Below are 12,281 nucleotides of genomic sequence, written 5' to 3' on the forward strand. Positions count from 1 at the left end.
GGGCTGCAGTGGCTGCTCAGAGCTGCTTTGCTTACAGAACACCTCTGTGTCGTTATTTTTATGTGGAAGATACAAACTGTGGGTTTACTTTTTTCCTTTTCTTTGAAATACCAAATGGTTTGGGTTGGAAGGGTCCTTGAAGATTTCAGCAGAGTATGTATCTCTTCCAAAAGATGCTAAAAAATTGCATTCTTCAAAACTGTTTTTCTCTGGCTTTCAAACAGGTGGAATCTACTAGTAACCCCAGGTAAGATTCCCTTCTCCAAAACAGCCATCACCCTTTCCAAAATGAAATGACCCTTAGATTTGATGATAAGGAGCAGATGAATGGAAGCTGTCTTGGGTAAGGATGGATAGTAGCCTGCCTTCTTCAAGGAACATGCAGGATGGAGCTGTTCTGAAAAAAAACACAACTGGGTCTCAATGTAACCATTCATTTATTTAACAGCTATATAAGCAATAACATTACTAATTAACCACACTGGTGTCAAGCATCACTCTGTCCCTATGCTACTTGTAATCATTTTGTCACAGAATACTTGAATATTCAAGCACAAACTCTTGGGGAGGTTGGAGTATATCTGATTCAATGCTGCACTTTTGGGCCACAGTGGGTTGATCTGATCACACACCATTTGAAATCAGTAGCCAAGTTCTGTCACTTCTCTGCTCTGGGGTTTTTGGTTTTTGTTTGTTTGTTTGTTTGTGTTTTATTGGGTTTGTTTTTTTTGTGAAAAAGAGCTCTGTAGGATATTCAGTTTTGATTAGCTTTATAGCTATGGATAATTTTACTTCATCTGTGTCAGATAAATTCTACCTGTGTCTTTTCTGTTTGTCATGACTTACAGGGTTAATATAGCTATACGTAGTAATTTATAGCTACAAATAGTAATTTATAGCTACAATAGTAATGGAGAAGGAGACAGGGTGCCAGGAAGGGGTTAAGAAGTCAGAATTTTCAGACTGTAGTGTTGGCAAAATACAGAGGACTGTTCTCCTGGGGCCTAGGGATAGATGTGTTTTTGATGGGTGCTATGAATCCATAATGCCTCCTCCTCAAGTGCTGCTACTATTGCTTTAGCTCAAAAGCATTTAACACCCACTTAGCCTATTCTGGTCATAAACCTTTTAGGAGTGGATAGGAAATCTGCCTCACTATGGTTTGTTTTCAAAGTGCTTCTTTTCCATCCTTGAGGTTTCCATAGCAACCTGGATAATTTGTTTAAATTGGAGCATCCTGGCCTGGCCTGTCAGCATCTAAGTTCTGCTGAGATCTTGCAGCTATCATCTCCTCTTGGCACACTTGGGAGTGACTGGTGATGGTTGACCATGACAGCACTAGCCCTTCCCAAAGAGTCACCCACTCATCAAGGTGACAGATGTGCGCTTTCTCCCCTGTTTACCTCCTCCTTCTGTGTAGTGTTCAGTACAGCTCTGTGGAGTTATTGCCAGCTCCCTTGAAGCTGGCAGGTCCTTGGTGGCTGACATTGGAAAAGCACCTCTCGAGAGAGCTGGGAGGCCTTGTTTTAAGTAAAGAAAGTGGGGACTGTGTTGAAGAATTTTAATCAGAATAAGGAGCAAAGACATCTGTTCCATGGCCCCCATTGTTTGATTCAGGTTTCCCAGCAGAAACAGAAACTCTGTTTCCTTCAAACAGGAGATTTTGCTGACTGAGCAAGACTTAGAGCAAAGTCTTTACATCATGGAATCATCCTGACAGACACTGCTCTCTGGATCAGAATGGTGCTCAGCTGAAAGTTGTTTCCATCTAAACTTGTGTGTTCAGCTGCTTTGCTTGTCACAGAGGGTGTTACTTGTTCTGTTGCTCTGCTCCCATTGTAGAGGCATCACACAGATACATGCTGAAGAGTGGGTTGACATTACAGCTGATCTCTGAAATGCCAGCGCCAGCCTTCTGCCCCTGGATATGTGTTTCCAGCAACACCCTTGTGCCAGGGCAGGCTGCCATGCAGCTGGAAGAACACATGGACTAGAAAGAGCCTCAGTGTTGGATGGGATGGGATTTGTAGCTGTGACTTACCACAGACTTATCATTGGGTCCTCATCATCATTAGGGAGGGCTGTGGGAAGGCTTCTCACCCTGAAGAGCTTCTGATGCAGACAGCAAAAGATAAAGCAGGAGTGAGCAGAGATTTGAGTTGCCAGAGGTGTACTGGCCTAGATATACAACCCACACTCCCTGGCTGGTTTGTCAGAATGCAGAATCTACATGGTTCCCAGTTTCCCCACCTCCTGTTTTTTTTGGGGGGGCAGATCTGTGCCAAGGAGGAGGCAGTCTGTCCAACTGACATGGGATGCCTTTAGCTTGAGGTACCTGCAGGAGCTTGGAGAGGAGAGGCCACAAGGTGCAGGACCCCCAAGTTTTTGGGAGAAGCAAGGGAAAGTGGTAGAAGAGGGATTAAAAATTGCCTGGTGGTGGTTTCTGTTGGGAAGCAGTGGGAGGGAAAGGGAGGGGAAGTGGTGGTCACATCAGTGAGACAGTGTCTGACAAACTACATAATGCAAAGTCTGCCAATACTTGCACTTTCAGAGTATTGATGGAGTCGTGACAGTTCATGCCAGAGTAGAGATTGTTACCCTGGAATAAGCTGACAAGCCAGCCTGAAGAAATCCTCCCAGGCCTCAGGGCAAGGAGAGAACTGAGTGAGGCAGGGCAGGGTAGATACAGGACACAGCATCTTGGTGCTGCAGCAGCCACAGGTAGCAAAAATGTCCTGAGCATTGGCTGCTTCTCTGTAATGTCCCTGTATTTTGCACTGATCATTTTTTCCTGGTGACCTCGCCAGTTATCTCCTGGCTTTACTTCCCTTGCAGAGACTAAAGTGGCTCTAGTGACCTTAGAAAAGATCATTCCTCAGCTTTGGGCACTATGGACTTTCATCTGACAGGAATGGGGTTATGCTTTTTTTCTTTCTGCTTTTCCACATTAGCACCACTCTGGCTCCTCTTTGCAAGGCAGGGCTTCAGTTGCTGAACTATCACTCAGCAATTTGCTTCTTTGGTTGTTACAATTTTTTTCCAAAGTCCCAGAAACATTAGAGATTGAACAAAAATGTCTCAAGGATTAGGTTACTTGAAGCCTGTTAGTTCAATTGTCAAGAAACTTTTGTTTTAATCTCTAGACCACAGTTGATTTCTTTCTTGATTGCTTAGAAATAGACTTATACAGAGAAGAAAAAATGAAATTTATTCTACTGAAATAAGTGGATTCTCTACGGTGCTTTTAGCTGCAGAAGAAAATGGAAGAAAAAAATCTATCAGGAGTGTTAAGATCTGATTTGTGGCACCAACTTAAGATTTTTAACCTTGACTCATATAGAAAAGATTTTCCTTTTTTCTGAACTCCAAGGCAGCCAGACCCATTGTGGCCATGCCCTCTGCTGGTCAGGCCTTCCATGTTATATTTGAGATGTGTGGTCAGTTTTGTCCAAATCAGATAGGATGGGAGGTCTCAGAAATAATTCAGTTGAGCTCTTGCAAAGCTCAGCAGTTGGGTACAGAAGAGAAACCACGAGAAGTGCTCTGACAGCTCTGGGTTACTCTGGGCCTCCCTGGCAAGGAACAGGAGTATCCTCCTCTCCTTGCTGCCTTGCCAGTAGCATTTCTGCTCTTCAGCTGACTTGTGTCCCAGGAGGCAGCACAGAATGCATGGCCATCAGCACCTTCCCGGCCACCAGCTCCAGTGTGGAGCATGTGAAGGGTTGGAAATTCCCAGGATTCATCAGCAAAGCTCTTCCCTGCACACAGAAAGTCTTTTTTCTTCCTGGACATTTTTAATAATTTTGTGGGGCAGAACATTTCTTCCAGGTTTTGAACCTGAGACAGAATGTCCTGAAATAGAAATCCTAATTTCTGTGCTGCTTACTTGATAGGTTCACAGTAACAGCTGGACATGGTAATACCTTGACAGTTAAAGCCCTGGGAGGTTAGAGGTTTTACTTCATGTGGCAGCAACTTGTAACAGGATGAGTATTCAAAGCAGTCAGCATCTTAATTAGTTCAAAGTATAGTTTCATTCTTTAAAGAGCTGAGTTTTCTGCAATCACAGGTCTTTGGTCATTGGAACCACACTTTTTTCTTGTATCCTCATATCACTGTGACCTGATGCATCAATAACAGTGCTGGGAAAAGCTGCTATCCCTTCTGCTGCCTGTGAGGCCAAACATAGGAAATTTAATGTAGCAGTTTTTTGTCAGGAAATGCTTTGCAGCTCTCTTTCAAAACAAAGAATTTTATTACTACATTAATTATTAGTGGTGTGATGACAGCCAAATGCTGTTAACTTGTGAAGTGCAACTGAAATACTGACTTTTCACTTCAGCTGTCACTTTACAAACAATTCTATGTAGAGAATAAAATAATACATTTCTGTGAGAAGCATTCACACATTCAAACATTTTAGTCTGTCCTTTCTCTTAATGGCATGGGGCAGAAGGTTTATGGGATTTATTCCAACTTGTTAAAAGGCAGGCAGGACTGAAACAGATATATTGGTGGGAAAAGGAGCTTTGAACACACCTATTTTGTATTAACTGTGTGGGATCATGAGCTTCCCACAAGTACTGACAAGTGTTTGCCATGTCTGCCAGCCGTGCTGTGGGTGCATCCTCACTGCGCCGGAGGGAAATGGTCCTGCTCCCACAACTGCTCCCAGGGTAGTTCCCAGCTAGTGAGAGGCACCTCTGGGCATGGTGAGCCCCACGGTATCCCTGTGCCAGTAAACCTTGCTGAGCTCTTGGGCCTGGGCTCACCTGGGCCCTGTAAAACTGCTGTGTCTGGGACTGAGGAAGAGGGAATAGGAGGAAAGAGAAGCCAGGCTTCAGGGATGGGCTGAGGAGGATCATACCATGAAGCTCTCTGTAAAAAAAAGAACAAGTTGGGAATCAATAACCTGGCTGAATTTCCCACTCATTACTTTAGGGAGTCTTAGAAAGAAATTCTTTTCAGCAAAAATGGCCAAGTTATATATAAAAATGAGACATACACAAATGTGACAAACCTTTTCTCTTAAAATGCTATTTTATTTAAAAATTACCTTAAAACCTCAGTAAGTGTCAAGGGGGCACCATTTCTGTGGCAGATTGCCTGCTGAGATGTAAAAATCCTTCCATGCTCCTATAATCTGTACATTGGACATACCCATTTTGAAACATCCCTCAGAGAATTTGCCCATCATGGCAACTCCCTGCTATGTTGGGAAGAGCTTTCTCATGCAAATGGCTTTAGTAGAAATAAGTTTTCAGAAGCTGCCTGCAAAGATCCCAGCAGCAGCTGAGCCTCCTGCTACTACTTACAGGTGCCTTGCTGCATGTAGCTGTCCTCCAGTGTATGGGAAGTGCTGTTAGGGAATTCTCCTCATGCTTTATTACCTGAGGCTTTTCTCTCATCTCATGCTCTGGGGAACAGAAATCATGGTGCTCAGGGTGTGAAGGAGACCTCCAGCCTGCAGGAGGCTGGAAGCAGAATGTGCTGCAGTACAAGCCAAATCTCCTGCCTCTGGAGATTTCCAATCCTGCAGCTAAGGCTCTGCCAATACCTGCCTGCTGCAAAGGGGAGATGTGCTTATTCCTCACATGTGCTGTTGGCTGCAGGGCTCTCCATGGCTTCCCTCAAATGATGCCAGGCAGGATGCCCCTTGGCATGGCCCAGGGGAATAGGAGGGATTTAGAAAAATCCTTCAAGGGATATGTCAAGCATTTAAAATGCTGGCTGCATGTTGGCCTGCTGGCTGCCTGACTCTGAACGTGAGGGTGTGTGATCCATATTGTAGGATTACCCTCAGGCAGTCAGCTCCTGGGCTGGCTTGGTTTTAATTTAATTATTTCAAAGGGAGAACATGTTAAAAGGCTACTGAAGTCAAAACAGTGGAAAGGAAGATAAAGGATATCCAACCAAATACATAAGGAAAGGAACAGGACAACCCTGAATACATAGCTCTTGCAAGTTGTTTGCCAATTAATTTCCTGGTGTAAATGCATTCACATGTGCTGCAGAGAGGCCTGGCTGCCCAAGTAACCTGCATTCTGTGTGCTGCAGTTTTGTTATGATAGCTAGAAAGAAACAAGTTTGTTTTTCTCCAGGCAGAAGCCTAACAGTGGATTTCAGCTGGGTCTTGTTGGGTATCTTGGGTTCCCCCATCAGAAAGGTACACTTTCAAATTTAAATGTGTGCATGCAGAGAAAGAGACACAAAGATTTCTGCTTTTGGAGGTAGATTGTATTTGCTGCCTGTTTATTGGTGTGTCATCTGCAGTTTGTAAGCAGTATCTGTTAGGTTGCAGTTGGCTGAATGTTTTTATTGCTGTTTTAAAAATGGTTGTTCCAAGATATGAATTCTAATGGGGAGAGCACAGTAACTCCTTTGTCTTTCCTGATAAAAATGAGTACCCAGATCAGGATGCTGACTGGAGATGTACACAGTGAGGCACTGTGTGGTGGCTGGAAATGCCACCTGCCAGGACAGCAAGAGGCAGCTTTTACTTGTGAGTATGTTTTGGGAGGATGTTTGAAACTTACATGCTGCGTATGGATTAAGGCATCTTGCTGGGAAGTAGCTTATCCTGCTGGTTCTCAGGGGGCCCCACCAACTCTGAGAGACAGCGAAGTAACTGCTCTGCTTTGGGACATGAACTGTAATGTTCACTGTGACTGCCCAGCTACAGGCCCTGGCCCTTCAAAAGTTTCTTTTCCTACAGGAGGAGGTGGGTATCTCTCTACATCCTCTTCTTAATCTTTCCTTTCCCTTCTATGGCATGAGATCTGATAGCCAGCAAAAGGCTGTGTGTGTGTTTCCAATAATCACATTTTTAAATGACTAACCAGATGACAAGGTAATATCCATGCTGTTTCAGCAGCGATAATTGTGTCTCCTCCTATAAAACCGGGGATTTAACTACGCAGGGCTGCAAATATGAGTATAAAATGTTCCTATATCTGGTAAAGGTTCCATGCTACCCCTGTGCAGTGTGCTGGCATACAATGTGGCTTCATGAAAGGAAATGGAATCTTGAAATCAGGGAACGACATGAGCAGAACACAAAGGAGTTGAATTATGATGAAATGGAATGCAAATGAAAAAATACAGAAAATTCTGAAATGACCTGAAAATATTTAAATGGAATGATGGAATATTTAAATGGAATGACATGAGGTACAGCGAAAAGTTTCAAAATTTGCTGAAATGACACATACCGAAATATCAAAATCAAGGAACGATGTGAACCACAGAGACAGAAAAAGAATTATGGTGAGATTTGCTCAGGTGCACAGCACATGGTTGGTAGCAAGGAGCAAGGCGTGGGGGGAGCAATGTTGGGCTATGGCTGTGGTCCACTTGGCATGCCTTTTGCAGTTGCAGTGTCCCTGGAGCTCTGGGCTTTGTGGTTTTCTCAACCCTAACCCTGAGCAGAGCAGTAAAATCAGTATTTTCCGAGGCTGAGGTGCTCAGCCCACGGATGCTGCCAATGAGAAGTGTGTGGAGGGAGCAATGGTGGTGCAGTTCATTGGGGGTTTTTTGCAGTGAAATGGGTTGGAACGTGCCAAAATGATACTCATTGAACTGGTGCAATTCCGTTTCTTCCATGAAGAGAAGAATTTTCATTTCATGAAAGGAAATTAAATCTCCAAACCAGAGAAGGAACGTAACCGAACACACAGGAGAGGAGGTACGATGAAATGATAAACAATTTAAAGAAAACCCAAAAATTCTGAAATGAAGTAAAAACTTTTAAGAATGGGATGGCATGAGTTGCACTAAAAAGTTCCAAAACTTTTCTAAATGATACTTGTTGAATTCTCCATATCAGGGAGCAAAGTGAGCCAAACACGCAGGAGAGGAATTATGATAAAATGAAGTGCAATCAAAAAAAAGAGAAATGTCTGAAATGAAATGAAAACAATTAAACTGAATGGGTTGACATGAAGTGCAGTGAAATGGACTGAAACTTGCCGAAATGTTACTCATTGAAATCACAAGATTTCATTTCCTTTCATTAAATAATGCTGGGAGCAAGTGAAATTAAGGCCATGATTTAAACTACTTGAGTAAATATTTTTTTTTATGTTAGCACCTTGGAGATCTAACTCTGGAGATTGTCACAGGATATATATTCTAAATTTTCTCAAATAATATCTTCAAGCCCTCTCAGTTATTACCATGGTGATCTTGCTCCAACTCAGCATTGAAATTTCCCAAAGCATTTTATTATCATATTTGTGAGGGTATTAAATATACCTGGGTTTGCCTTAATACTGAACTCTCTGTAGGAAACCAGACTGGCAGTTTGTACTGAGACGTGTATTGAAGTTCAGATATCAAGTCAGCCAACCTTTTTTTGACAGAACCTTGGACAGTTTTGGGCTAGAGCAGATTAAAATTGCCTTGCTTTCAATAAATGTGCAGTGTTTTTCTGCACTGCCAGAACAAGGCTCCTATGTCATCTCGTTTCTGCATGAGAGACAAGCTCAGGCCTAGAAATCCTCCAAGTTGGTCATCAGGCTTGTCTTCTTAGAGGGTTGTATTGAGGAAACAGAGTTCAGCCTTTGCTGTGCTGTAGAATCAAGTTGTCAGGAATTTAAGTGGTTGTAAATAGAGCTTTTGGAGAGAAAGTTGTTGCACTGCAGCAGGGATGTATGGGCTAAATTTAGCCACTAAAATAAACAGTAAAAAACACAGCCTTCTGCAAGCTGGAATGATTCAATTTGACCAAACATGAAAATGTTCCCTTATTAAGCTAAATGTATCTCCCAACAAAAAGGCTTCAAACAGGCTCTGGCCCTAAAGATGCCTCGGGGAGCCAAGAGGCCAAGAGGTTGCAGCCAGGTGTTTCATAAAGCCAAGGCTCTTAATATTGCTTTTACACTGGCAAGGAGGAAAACAGCCAGCCTTCTGAAAACACACTAGCAAGTGCCTCTGGGCCCCTCTCTCCTAAAACTGTATTCTTGTTCTCTTTTACCCCCTTAGAGACAGGGCTGTAATTAAAATGGTTTGTTTCCAGTGCAGGTCCTGAAACATTGCCACTGCTAAGGCAATTTGAAAGGGGGAGGGACCAGTCCTAAGACTTACCCAAAGACAAGGTTGAGAGTTTCTGATGGCGAACTCACAGAAACAAGGCCATTTTCTGTGTGCTGGATTATGGCACAAGATGTGTATTGCATATGTAAGCTTCTGGGTTTTTTTTTTCCCTGAGCATTTGTCCTCCTCTGCACAAATAATGTGTTTCATGGCAAAACACAATGAACTCGCATTGGCTGCAGGTGCCCCAGCTTGGGCACAGACGCAGGGCTGCCGGGGTAAGTGTAGATTCCACTGTGGGCTCATTGACAGTCTGTGTTGGCAGTGCCCTGGGTGCCTCCACACTGCGGTGCTGTGCTGCATGTGCACACTGAGCACGGGGGTTTGGAGTGACTTGTCCTTGTCCCCTTAGCATCACAGAGCAGAATTTTTGACACTGCTGCTAAGCCTCCGCTTCCTTCCCGGTTCCTAACCAAGCTTCAAAAATATCCTCGAGTGGGTGAAGCTGTACTAGAGAGTGTCTTTATGGGAATCATCTAGCATTAGCCCTGAAGAGGGGACAGACTAACCATTTCAGGCTCTTCCTCCCTCATGCTTTTCTACTCCTCCTCCCTCTAGCTCCTTTCCTATTCCTATCATATGTTTTTCTTATGGTGTTGGGTTTTTCCATCACTGAGAGTGCTTGGCAGGCACAGCTTTAAAGCGTGGTTCCGGCCGTTGCTAATTTGCAAGCTTTTGTTTCAGCTCAGTAATACTTGTATGCCATTTTCTGGCCGAGGATCTGATTCTGCATCATATCAAAGAAGCACCACAGAGCCCACAGGGGAATGGAAAATTTTAAGATTCCTTCTAAAAGGGAAAAAATGGAGTCACACTGAAGGAGGTATTTAAGCTGCGTTAGAGGTGGCAGACTTGGGAACAAGATCCCAGAGTCCTGCTTGACCCTCTGCTGCTGCTGGTTCTTGCCTGGGTCCATTCCGTGTGATCTCTGCAGTTTAGATCTGGGTCACTGTAACATTCGGCTCTTCAGGTTTGGGCTTGCCTTGTAGCTTCCTTTAACCATGGATTTGTTACTCTGATGGGTAGCGGTCAGCTGAAAGCTGATGTGAGGGGTCTGTCGGTACTCTTTCATAGCCATAGGAATCGGGGTACTGATAGAAAAAGCAGCGCGGTGAGACGCAGAAAGCTGAAGTACCGCTGTGGCAGTCCGGGAGCCGCCTGAAGCTCCACTGGGTGCCGCGGGGCAGGAGAGGGATGCCCCGGAGGTGAAGGGGAGAGGAGGCGGGAGGGGGCGACGGGGCCGGCCGCGATGGGTCCCCCGGCCCGGGCTCTACCCGACCCCCCCGCTCCGAGGGGCCGCGGCGGGCGGGGGCGGCGGTGCGGGGACACGTCATGCGGAAAGGAGAGCCCGGCCGGCCGCGAGTGGGCTCCGCTGCGGCCCGAGTGCGCTGCCGTCTGAGCATGCTCCCGCGGGGCTCCGCCGGCCTATATAACGGGGCCGGGGTGCCGGCGGCAGCGGCTCTGCTGAGGCAGCGGGGGAGCGCCGCCGCGCACCGGTCCTCGCCGTACTGCGCCTCTCTGCGCCGCTCCGCTCCGCACGGTACCGCGGCGCTCCGCTCCGCTCCGCGCGTCTCTCCGGACAGCAGCCGTCCGCACTGCTCCGCACGGAACCGCAGCGCCCCGCGGGGCCCGTCCCTGCCCCGCCGCCGCTGTCCGCCGGAGCCCCGGCGCCCGGCACGGCCGAGGCAGCGCGCCCCGCTCCGCCGGCCCCGGCCCCCGCGGCGGGCTCTCCCGCGGGCGGCAGGATGGCCGCGAAGCCGGCCGAGCTCATGGGCATCTGCTCCAGCTACCAGGCGGTGATGCCGCACTTCGTCTGCGTGGCCGAGGAGTTCCCGCCGCCCGCCCGACCCGCCAAGACCCCCAAGGGCAAGCTGCGGCGGCCGCGGCAGTCGCGCTTCAAGACGCAGCCGGTGACTTTCGACGAGATCCAGGAGGTGGAGGAGGAGGGGGTGTCCCCCATGGAAGAAGAGAAGGCCAAGAAGTCTTTCCTGCAGTCGCTGGAGTGCCTGCGGCGGAGCACCCAGAACCTCTGCCTCCAGCGGGACCGCCTGGGCAGCTGCCGCCTCCGCAACAGCCTCGACTCCAGCGACTCGGACTCGGCCCTCTGAGGGCGGCCCGGCTCGGCGGGACCCGGCCCGGCGGCGGCGGCACGGACTGAGCCGCAGGGAGCCGCGCCGCCGCCGGCACAGGAGCGCCCGGACGGGCAGCCGGATCGGGATGTTTTCTAAGAAAGCGCTTGTACCTTCGTTTCTATTTGATTGTATGAAACTCACCATTTAAAAGACAAAAAAAAAAAAAAAAAAGAAAAAAAGAAAAAAAAGGAAATAAAAAAGATCTTTTCTATTCGTTAGAAGAAATGAGCTGTTTTAGATGCATTGAGCTGCTGGACTTTATATTTATTTTTGCATTTAAACTGTTGACTGCATTAATTTAATATGTTTCTACCTGAATGTCTGTTATTATTTCCATAAAAGAGTAATAAATCTGATATATTTGCACAGTACTTACTGGGCTGTCCTTATTTCAGGCATCTAACTGTCCTTGTTCAGCTTTGAGGGGTAAAGGGATTTAAAAGCTGTCGGTAGCTAGTGCAGAGCCAGCAATGCTTTTCTCGGGGATGATGCTCAGAGAGGTTTTGCAGGCTGTACTGTCAAGGATAAACTTATGAGACAAAAGTCGAGTTAGACTGATTTTAAGCTACTTTATTTACTTCTTTGAGATCTTTGTATTAACCTGAATTGAGGTTTAAAGAGCACTTGTGACTGGTGCCCGAGAACCTTAATGCAACTAGGCAAGCCTCTTGCATTCACAAAAATGCATATATAGTTTCTATTTTCATCCAAGTTGGTTTTGTCCTTCTCCCCTTCCCCTTCTGCCCCATAAATTATTTAGTACTGCAGACCATTTTGGTAATTGGTTAGAATGCAGTTTTATTTACTAGAGCAATTGGTACTATGTGGACATGCTTTACTTGGAGTTTAAAATAAGGGGATTTTGATGATGGTAAATTTGCGGGAGTGAAGCTTCTGTTGGGCTGCTGGATGTGTGTGTGTGTGCAGGTGCATGTAAGATTTTCTCTGTCTGTGGGATATATGCTGAAGAGCGTCTGAAGCTGTCTGCAGAATGGAAACCAAATTCCTGGACTGGGAATGTTCTGCCTGCATTTTCTCCATTTTCTTGAAACATTC

The 12,281-nt window shown here is 46.1% G+C and overlaps 1 protein-coding gene across 1 annotated transcript; it reads left to right on the forward strand.

Annotated features, from left to right (window-relative positions):
* Positions 1-10,494: 10,494 nt before the first annotated feature.
* CUNH11orf96 (chromosome unknown C11orf96 homolog) lies at positions 10,495-11,596 on the forward strand. Its single transcript, XM_066186878.1, is given in 2 exon segments — positions 10,495-10,588; positions 10,591-11,596. Coding segments are annotated over 2 exon segments (705 nt in total). The 3' UTR covers positions 11,202-11,596.
* The last annotated feature ends 685 nt before the right edge of the window (positions 11,597-12,281 follow it).

This window comes from Chamaea fasciata, unplaced genomic scaffold, assembly GCF_029207755.1.
Source record: "Chamaea fasciata isolate MVZ Bird 193981 ecotype frontalis unplaced genomic scaffold, bChaFas1.0.hap1 SCAF_7, whole genome shotgun sequence".
NCBI classification, from domain to species: Eukaryota; Metazoa; Chordata; class Aves; order Passeriformes; family Sylviidae; genus Chamaea; species Chamaea fasciata.